The 26,038-nt window shown below is 38.9% G+C and overlaps 2 protein-coding genes across 3 annotated transcripts; one reads left to right on the forward strand and one right to left on the reverse strand.

The window, feature by feature from the left end:
- The first annotated feature begins 1,914 nt into the window (after nt 1–1,914).
- On the forward strand, nt 1,915–24,670 carry tmem88a (transmembrane protein 88 a). 2 transcript variants are annotated; one of them, XR_009061385.1, is made up of 4 exons: nt 1,915–2,326; nt 5,904–6,210; nt 11,962–14,125; nt 24,446–24,670. XR_009061385.1 is itself a non-coding variant. In XM_057821724.1 (3 exons), the coding sequence occupies exons 2-3, from the start codon at nt 5,908–5,910 to the stop codon at nt 12,247–12,249; spliced, it is 591 nt and encodes a 196-aa protein (XP_057677707.1). In that variant the 5' UTR covers nt 1,915–2,326; nt 5,904–5,907; the 3' UTR covers nt 12,250–15,272. The 2 variants fall into 2 exon arrangements, 1 of the variants encoding a protein (XP_057677707.1); XM_057821724.1 differs by lacking the exon at nt 24,446–24,670 and having other exon boundaries at nt 11,962–15,272.
- On the reverse strand, nt 12,889–21,510 carry LOC130906957 (procollagen C-endopeptidase enhancer 2-like). The gene is made up of 9 exons (XM_057821723.1): nt 21,364–21,510; nt 20,319–20,427; nt 19,982–20,240; nt 18,222–18,346; nt 18,011–18,147; nt 17,607–17,944; nt 17,451–17,528; nt 13,275–13,445; nt 12,889–13,192 (listed from the first exon to the last, which is right to left on the reverse strand). Exons 1-9 carry the CDS (start codon nt 21,450–21,452, stop codon nt 13,062–13,064), a joined length of 1,437 nt encoding a protein of 478 aa, XP_057677706.1. The 5' UTR covers nt 21,453–21,510; the 3' UTR covers nt 12,889–13,061.
- Nucleotides 24,671–26,038: the final 1,368 nt, after the last annotated feature.

Raw genomic sequence — 26,038 nt, forward strand, 5'->3', positions numbered from 1 at the left:
AATCTTAATATCTGAACATTTAAATATGTAAACTAAAGTGCAATCACATTCGTAAATAAATGGGTTCTGGTTTATAAAATGTAAATAAACTATCTATTGTGATAAAACAACAAAATTGCAATAACTGCATTAATCATCAAAGTAAAGTCTAACTGTAAATGTAGTCTTGAAACAAATCTGAATAAGGAAAAAGAATAATGCTAACTGGTTAAACTAGTAGCTGAGATCTGTCATAACAGAACATCGCTTCAATGATATCTGGCGTCATCTAGCGTCGTGAATGGGTATAATGTCTAGACCGCGAATATAAAACGACCCCCTCTTTTTCAATCTTATTTCAATGCAAAAAACACCGTCTTATATTCGGGTCAATACGGTATATATATATATATATATATATATATATATATATATATATATATATATGTGTGTGTGTGTGTGTGTGTGTGTGTGTGTGTATACATTCATTTCTAACTCAAATGAAAAGAAATGCAGTCCTTTAGATTAGCCTAAACCCACAGTCACAGCTCAACATTATTACCATCAGAACAAAAAATAATTGAATTATCTTCCATAAAAAGCATGTGTCAATGACTCGTATCATGTTTACATTATACATACACTCCTTCTCAACACAGACAGTTGCCAGAGAGAAAAAAATCCAACATGTTTTCCCACCGCTAGACACACTAAACACGCTGGAGTTAACTCTCGTAGGTGGTGGGAAACGTTCATGACAGTGTTTACTAAACTTTAATTTTCTGTAACTTTTCTTTATCGGAGGTATATCATACCAGCGATTTCGTTTTCTTCGATGGGTGGGAGAGCTTAGGAGTTTCACCTCCTCCAGCCATCGTGTAGCACAGTTGACTCACTGACACTGAGCAACACCCGGTGGGGGAGGGTTGAGCCTTATAACTCCAAGCAAGGGATTTCTCTATGCATTTTTTAGACATAAAAAAATAGCTAATACCTTAGGGACGGTATGACAGAAAAATTTTGCGGTTTTGAAACCTTGATGTTTTCATACCATGGTATACCTTGAAACCGGTAATCGGCACATGTATTGTAAACACGATCATGAACGTTTCACTCCAACTCCGATAGCTAACTCCAGCGTGTTTAGTGTGTCTAGCGGCGGTAAAACGTGTTTTTTTACTCTCTGGCAACTGTCTGTGTTGAGAACGAGAATGTGTGTATATTTTAAACATGATACTGTACGAGTCATATACATGTGCTTTTTTTTTATTCATGGGAAATAATTCAGTTATTTTTGTTCTGATGATAAGCTGTGGCTGTGGGTTTATAAATGCAGTCCTAACGGACTGCATTCATTTGAATTTTGTTTAGAATATGTTATTTTTTTAATGTATTTTGATTTAACATGATAGTTATATTCTAATTTGTTTGGAAAAATAAAAATCCTATTCAATGGAATTTTTTTATTTATTTTTTTAACCCAGATATCTCAAAGTAATACATTTTAGAGCTGTAATTGCAATACCGTGAAACCGTGATATTTTTGTTTAAGGTTATCATACCATCAGAATCTCATACCGGCACATGGCTAGTGTGTGTGTGTGTGTATATAGCCTCCCATATACGCATATGGGGGGATGCAAAATATTGTCCCTTGGACTGCAACTGGCCCCTGGGCCCCAAGTTTGAGACCACTATCCCCTATGAATATAATAAAAACATTGGTCAATCGCGCCTCCTTAAAGCTGAGCTTCAATGACAACACATATTAAACACGTTCAGCTGCTATTCTTCACAAAAACAAAGGTGAAAGAAGTGTCAAATGATGTGCGTGGGGCAGCACACTCTGACTCTCTAATCTATCCAAATAAACACTTCTCCCTCCCCCTTGGATTCACATCTGGGCCCTGGTGTTATCACAGAAAGCCTCCACTGCCAGTACACCAGCTCAGTTTGGTTCACACACACAGTGAGACACGCGCGCACGAACGCACGCACAATCATATCTCAAGCCGGAGTCAGACTCAGGAAACAGAATGCCAGGGAAGGAAGCGTAGAAGTCAGCGGGAAAGCAGATTTCTCCTCAAGTCGACTCAGTTCTTTTCTCTCTGTGAAGGCTTGAAGGCAAGGACGATCTTAAGTGAAAAAGCAAGAACATTTTAGGTTTAGTTCAGCAGACACCTCCACGCGGGTCCCACCAACCACTGGATTTGGAATTCCACAGAAGACATTCATCAGGAGGAAATTCTTCAAATTCTCTTCATCCCTGCTTAACGCACCTCGAGAGCTTCACTTTCTGTGGCATCAAACTGCAGGAGGACACACATCATCGGGTTCAATCCCGCAAGTGAGTAGAACTAAATAGAAGGTAACGCTTTTCAACTACACATTTAAACTACAATGAAAGGATTTTGCATGTTTTTAAGGGAACATATACTGTATGTCAGTTTCTTGGAAGTCATTGAAAAATAAGTAGTATTGCCTAGGCCTTGTTAAACAGGATATAGCAAAACAAGGTGGCATGAAGGTACAAAACAAACAAAACGTAGTCATCAACGCAATGACATTGTTCTGACTGATTAGTGATTAGAGGAATTTCTCCACTCCTGCTCGCTCTCATTGTTCTCAGTTATCCTGAAGCATGGAGGTGGGGTTGGCAGAGCCCATTTCCTTGCACTTAAAAATTGTGAAGAGTTAGACGAACCTGTGGTGACTACCATGCATACCACAACATTTAATACACAAATTTATCTAAATAAATACTACATGAACGCACTCAATTCAAACTAGGTAACTTTAAAATCAGCACACATTTAGTAATGTTGAAATAAGTCCCTCCAGTTCCCCTCCCCCCAAACCCAATACAATACTGCCTTGTATTCTGATTATTGGAGTTTAAGTAGGCAGTTAAATTGAAATGAAAGTGTCATTTATGGCAAACCTGTTCTCATTAGAATTTAGTTGAATTTCAAATGAAAAATGATCTTTTAAAACAGTTGTGCTCAAGGTTTTGAACCCTTGAACCTACCTCCAAAAATACTGAGCTCTCCCAGAACCATCATCATGATCAAAATGAAAATACAGTTGTATAGTTGGCTCATGCTCTATAATGTGACTTAAACCCGAGTAAGTATCTTTTAGTACTTCTTAAAAGTTAGCTAAATACTATTAAATCTACTGAAATACTCCCTAAAAGTTATCTAAATACTTCTAGACGTATTGAAATACACCTTGCATTGCCTGAAAACTACTGCTGAAATACTAACTAAATTATCTATAGACTGAGGCAGTATTTTTTTTTCACTATTGAAACACTTGTGGTACCCATTCCACACTTCGATTATTTGTTTTTACAGTGGTATAAAAAAGTATCGGAACCTTTTGGAATTTCTCACGTTTCTGCATAAAATCACCATCAAATGTGATCTGATCTTTGTCAAAATCACACAGATGAAAATACAGTGTCTGCTTTAACTAAAACCACCCAAACATTTATAGTTTTTCATGTTTTAATGAGGATAGTATGCAAACAATGACGGATGGGGGAAAAATAAGTAAGTGAACCATACCATACCGTACCATACCATCATCTTCCGCTTGCCCCGAGGTCGGGTCACGGAAGCAGCAGCTTTAACAGGGAAGTCCAGACTTTCCTCTCCCCAACCACTTCAGTCAGCTCCTCCGGCGGGATCCCAAGGTGTTCCCAGGCCAGCTGAGAGATAAAATCTCTCCAGCGTGTCCTTGGTTGTCCCCTGGGCCTCCCGCCGACTTACTGCCGGCAATGAGGACCAAACTCTGACACCGGTCGTACAGGGACCAAACAGCCCTAACCAAGAGGCTCGGTACCCCGTACTCCCGGAGCAGCCCCCACAGGACTCCCCGAGGCACATGGTCGAACGCCTTCTCCAGATCCACAAAACACATGTAGACTGGTTGGGCGAACTCCCATGCATCCTCGAGGACCCTGCCGAGGTTGTAGAGCACGTCCAGCTTTCCACAGCCGGGACGAAAACCACACTATTCCTTCTTAAAAAGGGGGACCACCAACCCGGTCTGCCAATCCAGAGGCACTGTCCCCGATGTCCACGCGATGTTATAGAGGAGTGTCAGCCATGACAGCCCCAAAACATCCAGAGCCTTTAGGAATTCCAGGCAGATCTCATCGACCCCCGGGGCCTTGCCATCGAGGAGCTTTCCAACACCTCAGTGACTTCAACCCCAGAGATTGAAGAGCCCACCTTGGAGTCCCAACAAACATAGCTCCGAGGATCATTGAGACACGCAAACTCCTCCACCACGATAAGGTGATGACTCACAGAGGGGAATAAGTGTACCATCACATTTAATATTTTGTGCCCCCCTCTTTGGCAGCAATAACTTCAACCAGACACTTTCTGTAGCTGCAGATCAGTCTGGCACATCGATCAGGACTAATCTTGGCCCATTCTTCTCTACAAAACTGCTGTAGTTCAGTCAGATTCCTGGGATGTCTGGCATGAAGCGCTGTCTTTAGGTCATTCCACAGCATCTCAATGGGGTTCAAGTTGAACATTGACTTGGCCACTTCAGAAAGTGTATTTTGTTCTTTTGAAACCATTCTGAAGTTGATTTACTTCTGTGTTTTGGATCATTGTCTTGTTGCAGCATCCATCCTCTTTTTAGCTTTAACTGTCTGACAGGCTGCCTCAGGTTTTCCTGCAAAATATCTTGATAAATGTTTGAATTCATTCTTCCATCAATGGTTGCAAGTTGTCCAGGCTCTGAGGAAGCAAAACAGCCCCAAATCATGGCGCTCCCTCCACCACGCTTCATGGTGGGGATGCGGTGATGTTGGTGAGCTGTTCCATTTTCCCTCCACACATGCCATTGTGTGTTACTCCCAAACAATTAAACTTTGATTTAATCAGTCCACAAAATATTTTGCCAAAACTTCTGTGGAGTGGCCAAGGGCCTTTTTGCAAACATTAAACGAGCAACAATGGGGTTTTTTTAGATAGCAGTGGCTTCCTCCGTGGAGTCGTCCCATGAACACCATTCTTGGCCATAGTTTTACATGTAGTTGATGTGTGCACAGAGATATTGAACTGTGCCAGTGATTCCTGTAAGTCTTTAGTAGGCACTCTACAGTTTTTTTTTTACCTGTCTGAGTATTCTGTGCTGAACTTTTGGCATCATCTTTGGTGGACGGCCACTCCTTGGGAGAGAAGCAAAAGTTCAAAACTCTCTTCATTTGTAGACAACTTATCTGACTGTCGACTGATTAACATCCAGACATTTAGAGATGGTTTTGTATCCTTTCCCAGCTTTATACAAATCAACAATCCTTGATTGGAGGTCTTCAGACAGCTCTTTTGACCGAGCTATGATGCACATCAGACAATGCTTCTCACCAAGAAAATTCTTACCAGGTGTGTGTTTTATAGTGGGCAGGGCATCTTTAAACCACTCATTAGCGATTGGGCACACACCTGATTTAAATTGTTTGTTAAAAATTGGTGTCAATTAATCTTTAAGTCTCCTTAGGCAGAGGGTTCACTTACTTATTTTTCCCCCCTGTGTCATTGTTTGCATGCTATCCTCATTAAAATATGAAAACCTATAAATGTTTGGATGGTTTTATTTAAAGCAGACACTTTCTTTTAGTCTGTGTGATTTTGACAAAGATGAGATCACATTTGATGGTGATTTTATGCAGAAATGTGAGAAATTCCAAAAAGTTGAGATATTTTTTAATACCAGCGTACTTTACGTAGAGCTGAAAGATACATGGAAGACTTTTAAGATATTTTCTTACAATTCACGATGGATTTTTAAACTGCACCATCACTAGGGAAGTCCATATTAATGTCTAGTCTACCTTTGTATACAGTTCATGATTCTAAGCGTCTCTGATTATTTACATGAAGCTCTTTTATCTGCTGCAGAAATATGACTCTGTCACGGAACGGGACATTGGAGAAGACATCTGAGCTGCCCCACTCTGAAACGAGCTCCCCTTCGAGAGCTGCTGGGGTGGTGGTCCCCCCACCGTACTCCACGAGTGGCAGCGATGCCCCCGACCCGCCGCTGGAGTTGAGGGGCTCTCTTGACTGCTGGGCCTGCTCCGTCCTGGTCACAGCTCAGAATCTTATCATCGCAGCAATAAACGGCTTGCTAGCCGGCATCGTGTTTGGTACCATCCTCACCCCGGCGCTTGTCATGATCATATTCGGCTTCCTCTGCCACTCAACGGTCAGTCTCTTCGGCTTATACACTTTTGTTTTCCAACATTTATTGAGTCAAGATGCAGATTTTTTTAGAGGCACAACACTAAACTAAAAGGTCAGAAAAAGAGGATACATGGGTTAAGCTTGTATAGAGCACTTAGTGAACTCATTGACTGCCATTGATGGCACTAGACGTTCAATCCACTTGGAGAGACGAATGAACGGCGAATAATTTTGTGTATATGGTACTGTAGTTATAATCAATCTAACTTGCCCTATAAAGCGTTAATGGCCACTCAATTTATTTGTTCGGCTTGTCACAATATGACTTTGGTGTACAATCAAGCCTAGCCAGATAGACAAAGGAAAAATATTTGTCACACGTATCCTACAGCAGTGGTCCCCAAACATTTTTGCACCACAGACCAGTGTAAAGTGGGCCTTTTTTTCACGGACTGGCAATGTGTGGCAGAAAATGACAGAAAATATAAAATAACACGACGGGGCCAAAAATGAATATTACGTGGAGGGAAAATGTCCCTCACCATATGCTGAATCAATCTTTTTAACAGCAGTCTCTCCTAAAACTTGACGTCAAATATCTGTGGTCGCAAGCAAGATGAGGTTTCTTGGCTTTAGCAATACGGTTGGCCATGAGGTATGATACGTTCATTGCATTCGCTTTTGTCGCCTTGTTTTCTAGCTTTTAGCCACATATTATGCAGAATGGACTTGGTTGTAGGTTCCTCTTCTGGCTAAGCAGGTGGGTTTTTCCCCATAAAAAAATCCGTCCAAAGTCGTAGCCGCCTGCAGCACACAGCCATCAGCAGCTAAAGTTACTGTTTACAGTGACTGGTGCTGGGCTGTTATAGGTGTGCAAACACACCAGTAATTTCAGCCAACCACTAGATGGCGACCAGTGTTGGGAATAACGTCGTTATAAATAACGCCGTTACATAACGGCGTTATTTTTTCAGTAACGGGGTAATCTAACTAATTATTTTTTCCGCCATTACAACGCCGTTACCGTTACTCAAAAACCACCCAGATCCATACCGTTGATCAAAAGCGGTGCATTACTTACTCTGAATAAATTGAAGAAACTACCAGCCGTAGCGAGTCTACTCTGCTCTGTTTATTTGTCATCCAAGACTTGGGGTGTGTTCAGGTTCATGGCAATGAAAATACTAAACACACATAGCCTACCTTTGCAAGAACGATGGAGTTGCCATTTGATACGGTCATAATTTGCAGGTCTTGCACCCATCCGCAGCAAAACTGTTCGTAGCTTTGTAGCGATTTGTAATCTGAGTTTAGTAACATACACCAAACAATAAATACAGCAGAATGTCCATTTTGCGTAATTGTGGAAGCCCGTCGACATTTTTACTCCATTTGTCTTCGGCTTGCTCGTAAGGGTCAACATTGTTCACATCCTTAAGTTTGATCACATATCTGTTGTTCGCCTTGGTAACGAGTTTGTCTCTTTATCTAACTGGCAAGTTAAAGTTTAATGTCCCACGAGCCAGACCTGCTTCTAATATGGCTGCGTTGTTGTCAAATCTCACGTGATCCCCCATTCTGTGTCGTAAACGCTCGAGCCTAATAGCGCATGTACTTCAGAGCCGGTGCTTTCACACACAAACCGAAACAGCGCGTGCGGCAAACACACACACGGAAAACAGATGCAGAGGGATATGATGGCAGAGCATTCAGAGGAAAATTTATCTTTTACGAAGTGGAAACATGAACACTATTTCAAGTTGGTCGAAATTAAAGGAAAGAACGTGCATGTAAAGTGTAATTTATGTCCCGGGGCAAAACTTTTGTCATCATCTGTGGTAAGCAATTCAAATCTGTTTATTTTTGTTGCACTTCAAGTGTAGGATAAATATGTTGCTGGTGAGGTGCAATAAATATTACAAGGTTCTATAACACAACTACCTGTCTGTTCTTCTCTAGTCAACTGACTCGAATACTGCTCAGAAAATTTCAAATTCTTTGACATACAACAACTTCTTCATAAAGTAACGGAAATAGGTACTTTCCCTGGTAACTAGTAACTTTTACAATAGAGTAATTCAGTTACTAACGCAGTTACTTTAACAAATTTAACTAAGTAACTGTAACTAATTACTTTTTTTAAAGTAACGTGCCCAACACTGATGGCGACCTACACAAAGCTTTACTCGGTGTCTGGGAGACAGGGATATTGATGCTTCAATGCCACAGTCACAGACCTGATTGCGGTCGCTAACAAATGATTTATTATTTCTCTGCAGCCCGGTAGCAAATGCGCCACGGACCGGTACCAGTCCGCGGCCTGGTGGTTGGGGATCATTGTTCTACAGTAAATTTCTCACAGTGCACTGGTTAGCAATGATTGTAATAGAGCATCCCATCCTACTGCACTTTCAACAGTTATTGACATACAGTATATTTTTCACAGTGACTTGATACTGTTTTTTTAAGACTTCCTGGGACTTCCTGGAGATTAAATTGTAATCTTTTGCAGCTGCAATTCATAGCCTCGCTTACATTGTGTAGTGCACAGCAGACCAGATTTTAAAAAGGATTTAATACTGCCACCACTAGATACCTTTGCTAATACACACCTGCAAAATATCATCAATATGATAATATATTGCGATGATTTGTATCCCAATACGCTATCAATATGCTCTCACAATAATTGATATATTGTTTTAAAAAAGATGTCACTGTTTAATAAACCAACAGGTTTATTAAATTAGGTATTAAATTAGTATTATTAATATTAGATTTGCCACTAGAATCATGTCTATGATAACTTATTGGCTGCCATTGAAGGCATTAAACGTCAATATGACTGGGAGGGTTGAATGAACGAATGGCACTCAAACATTAGCATTTATAGTCAGTCCTCCCAGTTTAAATGAATTGGACATCCATTATTGTCAATGCTGGGTAATGAGTTAAGGAAGACACTAATTTGTTTACATGAATATAGCACTAATATAATGTCCCTGTATAATTGTTGCACTAAAATATTCTCATCGTCTGTGAGGAAGACGACAGTTTTTGACAGATTGTTCGGGACAGTGCAATTAAAAAAAAAAAAAAAAAAAAAAAAAAAAATCCATTTATCTCTTGACCCATATATGAATAATTGTTGTATTGGTATATTGTAAGATAATCGTTTTATTTATTTATAATCATTTATTATGAGTTAAAATAATTTGATATTGATTGATATGATATCTTGATGTTTTCGTTTTTATACAATTTGTAAAATTAGTTTCACTAGTAGGTTGCCATTGTTGCTGATGTCGCAGGGCAGTGACGTTACATGGTTAGACTGCGGGGCCTCCAGAGTATGACTCTAGCGACATAAACATGTCATCTGTTCAACCTTTCAAATTTGAACCCGAGAGCAACATTAATGAGTATGACAGCACTGTCGATATTTCACAAAGCGAGCGACAAAAGCAAAACGAACAGGAAAGACGGGATGAGACATGCCGAGAGTAGGTGGGCAAAAAACAGTGTTCTGTCAAAATGTGCTACACCGGTGAAATGTCTACAAGAGGCTAATTTGACACCCAAAGTACTTCCATGCGCTTTCAGCTTGTTTTATTTAGATGCATGCAGACAGAACGTACTAGAGATGCCTTAAGAAAATACTTAAACGTAGTAATATTAAATAAGGGCGGTTCAAATATGCTACATTACTTATGTGGTCAACAGATCAACAATGTGCTTTAAAGCGACCTTAAGAAAACACAATGCTTAAAAGTACAGGAGGGAAAAACATGCAAAACGTATTTAGAGGCAATGAATAGGTAATAAAAGACTCAGTAAAAACACAAATAGTAAGTACTCGCCGCTTTTAACTGATGAGCGCATGTGTTGGACGTCTCGCCGCGTAGAAGGAATTGCAGCAACCCGGTAATATTCGTCGAGTGACAGTGACAATCTGCATCATTATCCCGAGCGTCCATTGCGTGCTTAAACCATGGAGTCCTCCGTATGTCAAAAAATGTACTAAATATTATAGATTTTTAAATCAGTGGCAATATTTTATGTGTTTCTAATAACATATCTTAGTAAAAGAAAGCAATTGTGGCTCATAAGCGGAGTTTAAGGGGGGGCCAGGCCCCCCGGTGGCCGAAAAGTGGTATTGCCTGTAGATGACATATATACATACATATATATAAAAGTTGTAAAGCCAGGAAACAAACAACTAAAATGAATGAAATGAACAAAAAAATATATTCATAATGGGTCTAAATTATTTTTCAAACAGATCATGTGACTAACACCTTAGGCGGCCATATGCTTTGCATATTATTTTCAAAAATTGTTTTTATTTTTCATAAATGAGTTTTTTTCTTTGATTGAAAATATTTTTTATGATTAAAGGGGGATACTTTTTGGGGGACAGAATAATTTAAACACAAATGCCCTACCCATAATATGGCCCAAACACAAAAAGGATAGCTAAAATCAAAGAAAATTTTTTTCAGTGTGTTCAAATGCAAATTTTTGAGTCCCAAATATTTTTTCGCATTCAAAAACTTTTTTTCTATGATTAAAATTTTTCTTTTTTTTGAATGAAGTGATTTTTCTTTTGAAAATATATTTTTTTGCATGAAGCAATTTATTTTTTGATTGATTAATAATGACAAAAAATGTCCTAGCCAAAATATGGCCCAAGCATAAAATAACATTACTTCAATCAAAAAAGTTGCTTCAATAAAAAAAAAAATGACTACAAAAAAAAAGCTTTCAAACACTTTTTTTTTTGACTGAAGTGACTTTCTTTTTAATTGAAAATATATATTTTGATTGAAGCAACTTTTTTTGATTAAAGCAACTTTTTTCTTTTTGATCAAATTATAAAGACACAAATCTACCTCCATATGGCTCTGCCCAGGGGATACAATTTTTGATTGAGGTAACTACATTGGCACAACACCGGCGGGCGTACCATATCCAATATGATGATATTATATATATATATGATCAATGATGATCTTGGTAAAAAGTATAGCTGTCCTGCCAGCAGCCTGATTTAGAATTCCCCTCAAGAATGATGGGAAACAAACAAACAAACAAAAAAAACGCTCATTTTCAATTTATCATTATAAATACTCTTGTAAGTTCATTTTATTGCTGACAGTGCGTTTCGGGGTCATCAACATTTTGTGCCCCCGCTGCCCCAAAAGTCAAACTCCGCCTATGTTGTGGCTTATTAGAGCCTACAAGTCTTGAAGTGTTAGGTTCCCTTTAATGTACTGCAATATCGCAAACGAGTTACTGCAACAACTACAATAAAGAGACATTCAGTAGTTATTATCAGCTATTAACACATTACTGGTAATTGATTCTATGTTTCTGACTGTCAATGTGAACAGGGTATGCACCTACAGTCCATTATATAGATTTGTGATTCCCAACGGTACAATAGCACTTTAGTGCATCATAAGGGGTCAATTAAATCCCACCAATTTCACTTAATTTGTTTTTTTTTCCCCACTGTGAAGTATGCCTTTTTGTACTCATATCTGTGTCGGCGAATAGAAAAGTCAGTGCTTTTCCACTAGAGGGCAGAAGTTATATTTAATATTCATATCAAAATAATAAACATAACACTAAATTTGATGTTTTGGTTTGGTGGTGCCCTTTCAGTTTCCTTTTGTAAAAGATGTGCCTTTTCTCAGTAAAAGTTGGAAGAGACGTGTTTTTCCCCCTACTTTTGAAATTCAAAGCTTTGCTTCTGCATTTCATTGCTCAGGTGCAGCCACATGGTACCTCAGTGTACTGTTCAGACGTACTGGATGATGCTGGCTGCGTAGCATTGCTGGTTGTCGGATTTCTGCTGCTCACGCCGCTGCTGGTCCTGGCTCTAGCAGCCTTCTGTCGCCTGGCTCGCCACCTCCAACTGGGCTTGTGCTTCATTCCCTACAGCAGAGCCGTGTATAAAAACCTGCCCCCCGCCCGCAGCAGGGAAGTAGGATTGGGCGGCTGTTGTAGCATGCCCGAGGCCTCAGACAGGGAGGGAAAGGGCAGCGTTTGGGTGTAATGAGACGAGCCCTCTGACATTAGGATAGAGGATTTTTATTTTCACGCATCCCCGTTTGATGAAGTGGGTTATGTTCATTTAAAACCTTTGTTGAAAAAAAAAATCAATCTGCTAGCCTTTCAGTGCAAATGGATGTTTAACCTATAGTTTTGTACACTATTCATGTATTTTCTAAGATATTTTTTTCCAATAAAACCACACTAAGAAGTCAAGACTTTCTCTTAACACGTATTCATGCAAATTCATATAATCTTCTTTTTTTCCCAACGTATAACAGTTTGTTTTATTCTATTGTTATTTTCTGAATTCTTATTTTATTTATAACTGTTTTTTTTTTTTTTTTTTCTTTTTGTATTTTTTAAATTCAGTCCAGTTAATTCATTTATTATAAGTAAAATAAATGAATGAATTGAGTATGTGTGCCCATTTTGCAAGTATTTTGCCCATTGCAAACTACATTAATACTACAATTTGATATCAAATGGGGGCCACAAAATACTGTCCCATGGGCTGCAATTGGCCCCTCAGCTACAAGTTAGTGACCCCTGCCCTTTATGAATGTAATAAAAAACAATAATGATGGGGTAAAGAACAATAATTCATGCATGAAATGGTTAAAAAAATGCTCCTGACAGTTACTGAAGAGATATAAAAATCCTTTATTCATATATAAATTACAAACAATGTTTAAGGATTTGTTTTTCTTTGGTGGAGTTACACAATTGCCATTCTGTTTTACATCTCATCTGGACCTGTACTTTATTTTAGACAAGAATTTATTGAGTTTTCATGTCCCCGACAGATTTGTTGAGTTAACAAGGCTGGTTGTTAATGTTTGTCAATAATTTGTGATGTGGAGCTTTATATGGAGCTGTGAATGCACCGGGTTGCAGGCTTCCACGTCCATCCTCATCCACTTGACCCATGATGATGTAGTTAGCACCTGTGGGAAACAAATAGAAGGATCAGATGATTTAAACAGTGTGATGGGATGCAAAATATGTTCAGTATATGTGTGGGTGTACCTCTGCGAAGCAATGGGCACTTCCTGCATTGTGACACCAATCTAACCGACATGGTCTCTCCAACTTGCGCGATTGTTAGTTGACCTGCTTTGTAGGTCCTAATGAGGGATACCCCAATGAGAAGGGTGCCCCGGGGTCCAGGGGCCAAGGAGGTCACCTTTCCAGTTATCACTAAAAAACACATAAAAAATTGAAAGAATGCAACGTTTGATTAGTTGGATTGATTAGTATGAGCTCCACCAAGCATGATAGCGCAGTCTCTTGTATTTTCTGTTGAAAGTCCATTTTAGTATTTCCGTCACTATCTTTCATTTCACTGTGACATACTAGTAAGGGTAGGAGTGGGAACCTCTTGGTATCTCACGATACGATACGATTTGCGATACAAAGCTCGCGATAACGATGATCTGACAATATGGCAATACGACGATTATCGATACATTGGTCGGAAAATCATTCTAGGATATTCTACAAACAACTAATACAATGGGAAAAATAAGTATTTAGTCAACCACCAATTGTGCAGGTTCTCCCACTTGAAAAGATTAGAGAGGCCTGTAATTGTCAACACTGGTCAACCTCAACCATGAGAGAAAGAATGTGGAAAAAACAAACAGAAAATCACATTGTTTGATTTTTGGAGAATTTATTTCCAAATTAGAGTGGAAAATAAGCATTTGGTCACCTACAAACAAGCAAGATTTCTGGCTGTCAAAGAGGTCTAACTTCTTCTAACGAGGTCTAACGAGGCTTCACTCGTTACCTGTATTAATGGCACCTGTTTTAACTCATTACCGGTATAAAAGACACCTGTCCACAACTCAGTCAGTCAAACTGTGCAACATATCCATGTCAGTAAGTATAATTTTCAAATGCCATATATCTTTAATGCTTCGTTAATAGATGTAGTGTATGTAATTATGATGATTAAAAAAGGTTCGTATAAAGAATCTTTTAAAAACTTTTGGTACCACAGAGTAGCTTTTCCAATTTCGTTGTTTGCTAGGCTTGCAATGACAATAAAGGAATTGAATTGAATTGAATTGAAAATGTATTTTTCTGAGGTTGCCTCACCACTCCATTATTTTAAGAAAGAGCTAGTTCAATAAATATCAAAATTTTAAGTGATTGCTTTTATTTGTATATATGGTTAATTCATGTGTGATTTTACGTATTTTACATACACAGTGTTGTTAATCTACTTTAAAATTTAATTACAGTTACAAATTACTTCTCCCAAAAAGTAATTGAGTTAGTAACTCAGTTACCTGAATGTAAAAGTAATTAGTTACTTGGCAAAGTAAATGGTGTTACTTTTCATGTTTTTTTCCCCCCAATCAAACAAACAAACAAACAAAAGAAAACCCATAGGTCACACTATGTGAAGTTCAGGTTTTTGGGACAATTTGCCTAGCCCAATTCTTTAACCTAAACTTACACAGGGGAGTTGTGGATATTGCGATAACTAGATAGTAACCTTTGCTATGTTTGGAAGTCATTTAATGTTGTTAATCAACCGTTGAAGTTGTTAAAATTGCTACTGTTATTGCATTAGTTCTCTTCTGTTTACTTTCGACATTTTAAAATTATTTCATCATTTAAAGATATATTCAAGTAATGATTTTGCCAATTTAGGAGTATTTTAGATATAAAGTTACTTATGTTTGCTAGAAAGGATCTCTACAACAGCTTTCCTGAGAAGTCTACTGCTACAAGATGGCAGCTGTTTATTAACGCCGGTGAATGTATCATTTCGCATCTACTTCTTTATACATTTGCTAACGCCGCCGAGTCTGTAATTTTACATCCAGCTCTATATACAAGTGATATCTAACATAGCATCAAGTGGGTTTAGTTTGTAGGTTGTTTGCTACAGTCAGGTATTATTGGAGCCACCTAGCCTAGCATCGTGTTTGCACCGGCGTCACAACTCCTTTCACTCCTTCCCACTACCGCTCTTCTCTCCGTGTCTCTCAGACTTTTCTAACGTCATTCAACCAACGTTGTAACGCATTGTAACGCATGCCTTTACATCCTCAGTAACGGTAGCGGCGTTGCAAAGATGAGAAGAGTAATTTATTAGATTACTCACTAATGAAAAAAATAACGCCGTTATTAACAACACTGCACATGGCGGAAGACACTCAGGTGACTTGAAGTTCCGCTCTGAGGCCCCTAATTTGGCCAACTTTCAAAATTGTCCGATATGCATGTGTGATACATCTCTATTCTAGGGGAAGAACAATTTTGAACGAAGGGCATTTAAAAAAAATAACAAATTGAATAAATAAATAAATTTTTAAACAGTGTAACCCTATCTGGAGGTGAGAGCACGCAAGAGCAGAATCAAAGATGCCACGAATTTAACGAGATATTATCGTGTACTTACCTTGTGTCGATCCAAAAACTCCATGTAGCATGTATCACCAAGTGTCAAGACACAGCTGTGAATGGCCACAGCTGGATTTCTTTGGGATTTTATGGGTGAAACATGATAATATAACAAGGGTCGCGATGCAGAAATCACAGACATCAAGGAGTGGTCAAGATTTTCTTTGTCATATATTTACCCTTTTAAACTTTTTTTTTTTTTCCAAATTTTCTTTGATTGGTTTGATTATCATCTAAAATATTGGGGAAAATGCGACAGTAACGAAAAAAAAATACAATTAAGCGATAGTTATGAGGTAGATATTTGTGACTTTTTTACAGACACCAATTTTTTCATTGTGACGTAATTTGTTTAAAAGTTTAAAATATGCGAGTGAATAATTTTTTAAAGTCGTTTTTTTTTTTTAAACTAAATATTAGACATCAATTAATGATCCAAACCTAAAAATGACAGACATTTCAAGTAATAAATACGATTACTTACCTTCTTTTTATGGCTAAGTTGAAATAAAAGCGGTTGCGCGATGTCTGTAAACAGGGGTTTCCAGGGTAAAACGGACAAATTAAAAATAGTTTGGGGGCTTATTGCGCCATTAATCTGTGATGGCAGCATACAGACATATTGTTCTATCAAACACAACAGTTATTTTGGCTTAGAATAAAGCAGTTTCTTTTAAAGGGATCCTCTATTTTTAAGACAAGCAATTCTTAAAAGATAAATGTTAGTATGAGTTATAATAATTTGATATTAAAACCCCTCTTAATGTTTTTGTTTTAATAAAGTTTGTAAAATTATTTTAAGTGGTAGGTCGCCATTCTTGTTGTGCCGCAGTGCGTGACGTCACTGGTCCCGTTGCCGAAATTCCAGCGTGTCACTCGTTAGCTTTCCCAACATGTCATCAGTTCTACCCTTCCTATTTGAACCAACATTGTTGTGAGGTCCACGTCAGAGTCACTGTCGTCAATGTAGCGTGCCATAGTGCTTTAATTATTTAGTATGATTTCTGGAAAACTCCCACGAAGAATAGTCAACATAAAAGATAGCAATAGTAATCCAAATCCGCGTTTTTTACTCAATGGAAGATCCAGTAATTAGACCGATCCCATGGCAATGTCGCAGCCTTCGATTCCACAAAATAGACTGATCCGAAAAGCCGCTGTGGAACCGACGAATCAAAAAAATGGAGAGATGCGAAACCAATATTGCAGACGTGGTGCACCGTCGGATCCAGAAAATAGACGGATCCCTTACTTGACTGAGGATCCAGGAAAAATGTTCGGGCGCCAGTTGTAACGCGTGGTGGGTAGGGTACGTGCATACAGGGACCAAAAAGGGGGAGAAGCTTCCACTTATGCACATTTATTCACTAAAAATAATAATTCCACCTGGACCACTCACTTCACTCCCCTTGTTTCCATTTGACTGGAAATTGCATCCAAAAGCAGCACATCGTGGCATTTTACTTGGCGAGTTTAGGCAGCAATAAGCAATTGTTGAACACGAAAGATACCAATGACGTCATCACTGTGAGCCCGCAAACCATGGCACCAACTAACGGTCAAAATATGGACTAAATATTATAAAATATTGCCATTGATTTAACATTTTACGTGTTTCTAACAACATATTTTAGTACAAGAGAACAATTGTGGTTTATTAGAGCCTACATGTATTTAAGTTAGAGGATCACTTTAAAGAGGAGTGCAAGAGCAGAAACTGCTTTTTCAGTCTTGTCTGTGTTTTCCGCCCAATACATTTTAAAGTTGTTTTTCTTGTAGACTCACCAAATTCACTAGCACAGAAACTGGCCTTGATAGTTCCGTTTCTTCTGCATTCTTTGGCACACAGTGGATTTTGAGCAACTGTTGGAAAAAAATAATAGTGAAAAAGAAATTCTATAGTAGGCAATTTAAACTAGCACAATATGCCACTTCAATTACCAGGGCGTCCTCCGTTTGGCCTTCTGTCTTGACCTGTAGTACCTGCCCCTTTTCCATTAGTGGGCCTGACAGGTCGCCCATTTGGTTCAGGTGCAGGAGGGGGCACATATTTGCTTGTGGTGACAGGTGGCGGAGCTGCAGTCGCAGGGAGCACACGTACGTCGGGTTTTACAGCAGGCCTTGCTGGAACGGACCTGGTATCGGCCCCGGCACTGTGCACTACAGATGTGTCAGTCCCGCGGGGAAAGCTTGTGTAGGTGGCCAGAAAGCCATCAGATGTCACGCTGAGGTCAGACACAAACTGGACCAGGAGCACATTGCCACTGGTTACGATGGGCCTACATAGAATAATAGGGAGCAGTTAAGTATGATTAAATAAATGTAATCAGCTGTATTATTCTTACTCTGGGGCCTGATCTCCACAGTATTTTCCAATTAGACGCGAGTCGTCTTTCTCGCCACCATTGAAGAAAGCCACGTAGTCGAAGCGGCAATAGGTATCCGCTTCCAAGACGAATTTACCGAATTTAACTTGAATTACCTAGTATTAAAAAGAAACAACTTAATGCAAAAGACATGAATTTGGAATGAATTTATGAAGGTTGTGTCGCAAACCTTATCAGGCTCCACAGTGATGAGCCAAGAGCAGCTGGTTCCTGGTGGATATTTTTTGTTTGGCCAGTTTGGTGTCATGATCTCTCCCTGGGATTTTGTTGTCTTTCCCCCACAGAACTGCTGATCTAAAACAAGCCGTAGCACAGCATCAAGATAACCGCAGATTTAGACATTACCCAGTGCTGTCAATGACACTGAAAGATGAACATTCATACACTGTCAATGCTAATATACAACTTAATTAAATATAATAAGTGAACCAAACTCAATTCTTATTAACCTGTTGTCAACACTCATTTTTTAAATGTAGTAGTAACTTGGGGCTGGAAAACATGCCTAATTTGATGCACCTCAGTTAAGTCAGAAGAGAAAAAACTTTTTTTGTACTTGGGCATTCTTTGGGCATTCTTTCAGACATCGCAGATCTGCCTTGTCTATTTCACGCTTTTCAGACACCAAACCATTCCCGCACACGTCCATCCAAAGCTCTCTTCAGCACATTCACTTCCTTAACTTGCTTCACATCAATTTGGTAAGTAAGTATTTTATTCTTTTATAAACTGTTCAGCGCAGCCCGTCCCTCCTCCCGCAGCCCAATAAAGGAGCCATCGTTCCCCCGCTATCCAGGGTGGACCCCTTGGCCACCTGCGCTCCCTAAATACATTGTTGAGCATTTTAAACGTTTAATTCCCCTGAATTAATCCATTGAGTGGTCTCCCTTCTTTTATTTGAAGGTAGGGTATTACTGTTTGAAAATGTGTTATTAATTGACATAGAATGTGCTATTTATATTGTACTATTATTTCAGGTAAAAAAAAAAAAAAAAAAATGAAATTCATATAAGCTAACTAAGGTATCACTTCAGTAGTGGAAGCTCATAATAAATAATTCGTTGAAGTCCTTTTGAGTACTGCAAACTCAAAATAAACAATTTACTATAATCACATTATTAAGATTAATTTAAGTCCTTAAAACTTGTAATACGTAAATTGCATCGAATTAATGTAAGTACCATACATTTTCTAAGGTCATTTTTAAAGTAAAGTCAATTTATCATATTTTATACTGTAGCCAATCCTCTCAAGTTAAATTAATTAGGACATGTATCCTTTTAATGATAGTTAAATATTATTAGAAAAATGAATAAATAGACTTTAGATTGTTACTTATAATCAGAGTGTATTACTGTTTTTATTTATTTTAAAACTGAATTCATTCACTAAAAATTGTTTTTATTAACATTTTATTCATTTATAAATGTATTCATTCTTATAAATACAGAAAAAATGTAAGTGACATAGAAGGGAAGTTTTTGAGGGACGGTCTAAAACAAATACAGTACATGATGAGCTATAATATACATCGTGTTTAAGTGTTAAAATATCTCTGCCAGATTATTCGTTACATAGTTACAGTTTGTACATCATCTGTTTACTATCAGCAGTCACATCTTCAAGCATAAGCTCATGCAGTAGCGCATGTTGGACTTGTACTGCAGATCTACCAGTAACCACATTATGACAGCTTTGACTACAAATCTAATGAAATACAGTACCATGCAAAAATCTTAACTCAAACTCTGCATAAAAAAATAGACTGCTTCTTTTTGATTGACACTTTTTACCATTGGTTTAGTTTCACGGTTGCAATTCAAAGATCTGAATGCATTGTGAAAAAATGCTATGGTCCCATGTTGAGGTTGCTGAGGCAAGGCACTTCATTATGTCATCTGTTCTGAGGGTGGAAAAACGGGGGCCTACCTTCGGCATATGGCGTGGCACCACTGAAATAGGCCACAAACCCTCTACCGTGTGTCTCCTCATCAGTTACCATCTCCAGCATCATTGTGTTGGTGGTGGAAATAAGAGCACCAGGCCTAAAGGTTCCACAGAAACGTCCCAGTTTTTGCACCGTGTTGGATTTGCCGTTGTAAACATCCAGGTAGTCATAGCGACATTGCGAGTCTGCCTCCAGGTCAAAAATGCGGAAGGTGAGCATCACCACTTTATCTTCTGGGACCTAGCAGCCAGAGAGAGAGCTGATGAGTCAGATAAAGAACGGGAAGCAGTAAGGTGCTGTTGTGGCAGGGCGACTCACTGTGATGACCCAGGTGCATTTGCTGTTTGGTTTGTAATGGCTTGGGAAGCCCTCACTGCCGACAAATCCCGACTCCGCCACAAGCGATCCCCCGCAGTGGAAGACAGGCCTGCAATAAAGGTCATGAGTTGAGAGTGCAGTACTATCAACAAAATTGCACAAACGTGTAAACTTGGCACACAAGTTTTACAATATTTACAGAAACTTCCATCGGGAAACGCAAACTGTGAACCGCCTTTGCCAAATGATTAAGTTTGGAATTTTCCGGGTGGAAATATATTACTCTCTGTAAGCCAAGCACGTTTGACATTCCAGTGCATTCCAAGAATTGAAACTAGAAAGAAACAAACGAACACTTTTGACAGCTGATGTTTTTAACTCATTTCCTGATATTGACGACGATAGACGTCCAATCCATTTAAAGTGGGAGGGTTGGCGTTCATTCGCTGCCACACACTTCAAATGGATTGGACTACTTCAACTTTAAACGTTAAAATTAAAGAAAATATTAATGGTAGAAAAAAATACTTTCCCCACAATGCTGACATATACACATTTCCAAAGAATTAAAAAAAAAAAAAGTCACATATTTTTCATTCCAATCACAATCACAACTTTCCACGCTCTTGCGCAACTTTCGTGTCACATTTCCAGCAAAAACACTCCGACTTTTGTTGTGAATAGGTTTGGGTTTAAAGGAAACAAGACGATTGAACTAAGGGGAAAAAAGAATCAGACACTTGGCGACTGCAGCCAAGACATCAAGAGCTGGAGCCAAGTTTCTCGTATTGGACCCCACGGGTTGAAGTGAAAACATTAACATCTGGTGGCTGAGTCGCTCCTGATGTAAAAAAAACAAAACAACTCTGTGCCCATTCAAATAAACTGAAAAGACGGGAAAGATTTCAGACGCACTGTATATAGATAGTTTAGTCAAATGAATCACAAGGAGGCGAGCGCTCTCACCTACAACATCAACAAACAGTGAATTCATCTTCTTAACACCTAAGTCAAACACACCTTCTTCAAAATTTGTGACCCTCACCTGGTGTAGTTTGTCTGCTGGGCCTCCATCATAGCCAGAGTCAGAGACAGGAGCAAGGAGATACCCCACATATGGCCTATGTACACCATGATGCACTCAGTGAGATACTATTTGGAGAGAGGGGAGTTTGCAGCATGAGGCAAGAGGTTCAAGAGCAGGATTGAAGGAGGAGGAGAAGGAGGAGGAAGATGGGTGGAGCAACCAAAGAATAGGGGGGGTCAGATACTTCGAGAAGGGATAAAGAGCAGAAGAGGGATGCTAAAAGAGACCATGACGGGGGTGATAAGCAGTGGGAGGCAGGGAGTAGAAGGCCTTAATTAGAGCCAGATGTTTTCTACATAATAACACAGGTTTGGATAGAAAAGGGAGGGCTGGTTGGGGTGGGGGGGGGGGTCTAGAAGGAAGTTAGACTGAAGCATAGGCAGAGTTTGAATTTTGTGTCAGGGCGGGCAAAACATGTTGATGACCCCGAAACGCAGTGTCAGCAATCAAATTAAATTACAAGATATATGCTCGGATAGTAGTTTAGCCCATGCTCGAATAAATACTGGCATCCCAGCTGTGTGTGTGTGTGTGCGTGCGTGTGTGAGGGCAAACGTTTTTCTGTCTTACCTAGTGGAGAAGTAGAGGCCACATCCTTTTTGACTGAATATTCCAGCCAGAATCTGTCCTCAGGTGGTTTAGGCTAAGCCGTCTCTAAGGTGCTAGTCACATGATGTGTTCGAAAAATAAATTTGACCCATTATAAAAATATTTTGTTTGTTCATTTCATTAATTTTGTTGTTGTGCTTTATTGCTTTACAGCTTTTATAGACAACATTTTACCGGCAAATTCTTAATTTTAAATTCACATATAGGAAAGTCAATTACATGCAATGACATTTTCGGCAACCAAGGGGGCGTGTGCCCCCTCCTTAATCTCAGCGTATGGACTGAACCCTTTATAGTAGGGATGCACCATCAACAAAATTTAATTTAATGTGATTTTTGTAATGCTTGAAATAAAAAAAAATATGTATGTTTATTTGATTATATTTATTTGCTGATATTTCTTTGGTACCCAGATTTCCACAAAGCCCAACATAAAATTAAAAGTGAAAACAAAATGAACTGTTTCAACTTGACCCACTATTGAGTAAAAAGCAGGTTTAAAATGCTGCTGCAATCCCTCGCTATTTTGCGCTTCAAACATCACGCCCTCAGTCCATCACAGATTTTTTTCCAATTAAAAAATAAAAATAAACACAGAATATTATTTTAAAATGGTAAGATAAATGCATGCATACATGTACAAAGCATTGTTTTCTTTATATATTATATATATTGAATTATTACCAAATATCCCCAAATCTACAGGGAGTGGCCTGATATCAACAGGACGTGTCCCCCAAATGTCCCCAAATCAACAGGAAGTGACCTGATATTACCAGGACATGTCGCCGAAATGTCCCCATATCAACAGGAAGTGACCTGATATGACCAGGACATGTCCCCTAAATGTCCCCAAATGTACAGGAATTGACCTTATATCAACAGGATATGTACCCCAAATTTCCCCAAATCAACAGGACGGGACCTGATATTGTCCCCGAAATGTCCCTAAATCAACCTGGGGGGGGCTAAGATCTGTATCTCCCCACAACAAAGCCCCATTGTAATTTCTCCAGAAATTGTAGTTTCGGGTTACATTTGCAGTGCTTAAAAACCATTTCTATACATATACCTGTAAATATGGCAGAAAACACTGACAAGACTGAAAAAGCAGTTTCTGCTCTTGCACTCCTCTTTAAAAGAAACTGCTGTATTTTAAGCCAAAAGAACTGTTGTGTTTGATAGAACAATATGTCTATATGCTGCCATAGCAGATTTATGGTGCATTAAGCCCCCGAACTATTTTTAATTTGCCCGTTTTACCCTGAAAACCCCCGTGTACAGATGTCGCGCAACCGCTTTTGTTTCAACCCAGCCATAAATCGAAGGTAATTAATTATATTTATTATTCAAAATGTCTGTCATTTTTAGCTTAGAATCATTAATTGATGTCTAATATTCCGTAAAAAAAAAAAAAAAAAAAAAGATTTAAAAAAATTATTCACTTGCATATTTTAAACTTTTAAACAAATTACGTCACAATGAAAAAAAATGGTGTCTAAAAAATTCACGGATATTTACCCCATAACTATCACTTAATTGTATTTTTTTTTTCATTTCTGTTGCATTTTTTTCCGAAATGTTAGATGATAAATTATCGATCCAAACAAAGAAAAATTGGAAAAAAACGTTTAACGTTTACATTTAAAAGGGTAAATATATGAGAAAAAAAAAATTCTCGACCACTCCTTGATGTCTGCGATTTCTGCATTGCGACCCTTGTTATATTACCATGTTTCACCCATAAAATCCCCCAAAAATCCAGCTCTGGCCATTCACAGCTGTGTCTTGACACTCAGTGATACATGCTACATGGAGTTTTTGGATCGACACAAGGTAATTACGCGATAATATCTCGTTAAATTCGTGGCGTCTTTAATTCTGCTCTCGCGTGCTCTCACCTCCAGATAGGGTTTCACTGTTTAAAAATTTATTATTATTATTTTTTTTAAATGCCCTCCTGTTCAAAATTTTCCTTCCCCCAGAAAAGAGATTTTAAGCTTTCCACTGATGTATCACACATGCATATCGGACAGTTTTGAAATTTGGCCAAATTGGGCGTCTCAGAGTGGAACTTCAAGTCACCTGAGTGTTTTCCGCCATTTACATATTAAGGTTTTTTTATATAATTTGGAAAAGAAAAGGGGAAAGAATGTGTCTTATATGTATCTCTTTCCAATGTTGTTAAATCTGAATAAATACATTGAACACACACTCAAAACACAATTCACAGACTGTGTAGGTGGAAGTAAAGCCTGGGCCTCTATGGGTTGAATCAAGCAGAACTATAAAAAGTTTCTTATTGATTTTTCTAAGTTAGGGCATGAAACAGTTGCTGCGGGTCAAGGATTGCGTATTATTCTAAAACTAATGAAGTATATCATCGTACTGCATCTCCCCAAACCCCAGTATGTCCTTTGGCTCCACACAGAATATGAGCCACAGGGCGTCTGGTTCACCCCCCTGCAATCCACCAAGACAACATTGACAACACAGCGGAGGAGTTCTCGTGGATGAGTCAACCCTCTGGTCGGCACCGCTGAGGCCCGGAGCGGGAAAGCTCTTCCAATAAACGCTGTAAAACCAGACACTTTCATGCACTGATGACCTACAACCGCTTGATCAGAGTCTGGAACAACTGAGGCCGACAGCCAATAAAAATGCAAGGCACAGTTTCCACAGCGTCAGTGTCTCCAGTTACATGTGGCACATTTCTTAACCCCTACCCCGCACCCCATTTTTACTCCGATTTAATGCTTCACTTTACAACTTGTGTAAAATGTTTTCTGCTGCCAAAGAAAAGATTAAGGAGGTCTTCTGAAGATCTATGTTCTGGTCACTGCTGTGCTATGTTTGCCTTCAAAGTGGATTCCTGATAAGAGACAGCAGAGGCAGGAATGCAGTGATGATGGCATCACAGTGTGCGGTCACTGCCAAAGCTCGTAAGTTTATGGGTGGTGGGAGCTGTACTGACCTCTTATTACACTTGGCTAATACAGGTCTGTATGATGGACATACTTTCATTTATCCAAGAGTCACAGGAAATCGCAACGGGGGAGGGGAAAAGTCAAATGAGTTCTGAGAAAAACAAACTAGGGGAAAAAATGATCTGGCACAGCAACTTTGTAAAGTCAAATCACTTGTGCAGCATTTGTCCGTCTCTTTGTTTATTCAGACAAAAAAGGAAAATCAAGACTAATTGTCTGGTAATTCCATCTGTTTGCCACTTCTCAATCAATCTGCACAGATAAAAAAACAAAACACAACTTGTTTACTTGTTTTGCAGTCCATTACAGTTGGCCAGTTTCCGTTATTTCAGAAAGGAGAAACGTGCAACAAAGTCAAATTTGAATAATTTAAGAGTTAGAACTTGAAAACAATGTTGAGAATTCCCCTCAGTTGAGTTTAGGATGTTTGGAAACTGATAACAACTTAGCCATACTTCCGAGAAACAGCTGAGGGGGTGAAATCAAACACGCCCAACTAGATTCTGAAGAGTAAAATCTGCTTTTTCCTGACAATGAGCGAAGACGCTTGATGAGATCATTTGGAATCAGCATTAACTGCTACTGACAGCTTGGAGAGTTGACCGCCCCTATTTCAAATGGATTAGATGTCTATTTGTAAGAAACTTATTTAATGCATTATGTATTTATTAACAGTACCAATAATTGTTTCAGTTTGTTACTACATGAAAACAGGAAACCCAGCAATTCATTATCTATCCAAACTGCTCATCCTGGGAAGGGTTGCAACCAGGAAATGTTATGAGGCGTTCAAACCCACTCAGACTGACATCTGGTGGTAAACATGAAGAACTACTACAACAATATTTGCAAAAAACACTGCATGCTGAGAAATCAGCATACACCAGTGGTGGATGAAGTTCTCCAAGGGCGTAGGTTTGATTTCAACATTGTTAGGGACGATATAACAGCATAACCTACATGTACTTTCTGCTGGGGACGGGACATTAATAAGATTAAACAGACTGGGTGAACAGCGGTCAGGGATACATTCCTGA

The sequence above is a fragment of the Corythoichthys intestinalis genome, chromosome 18 (genome assembly GCF_030265065.1).
Source record: "Corythoichthys intestinalis isolate RoL2023-P3 chromosome 18, ASM3026506v1, whole genome shotgun sequence".
In the NCBI taxonomy this organism is placed as follows: domain Eukaryota; kingdom Metazoa; phylum Chordata; class Actinopteri; order Syngnathiformes; family Syngnathidae; genus Corythoichthys; species Corythoichthys intestinalis.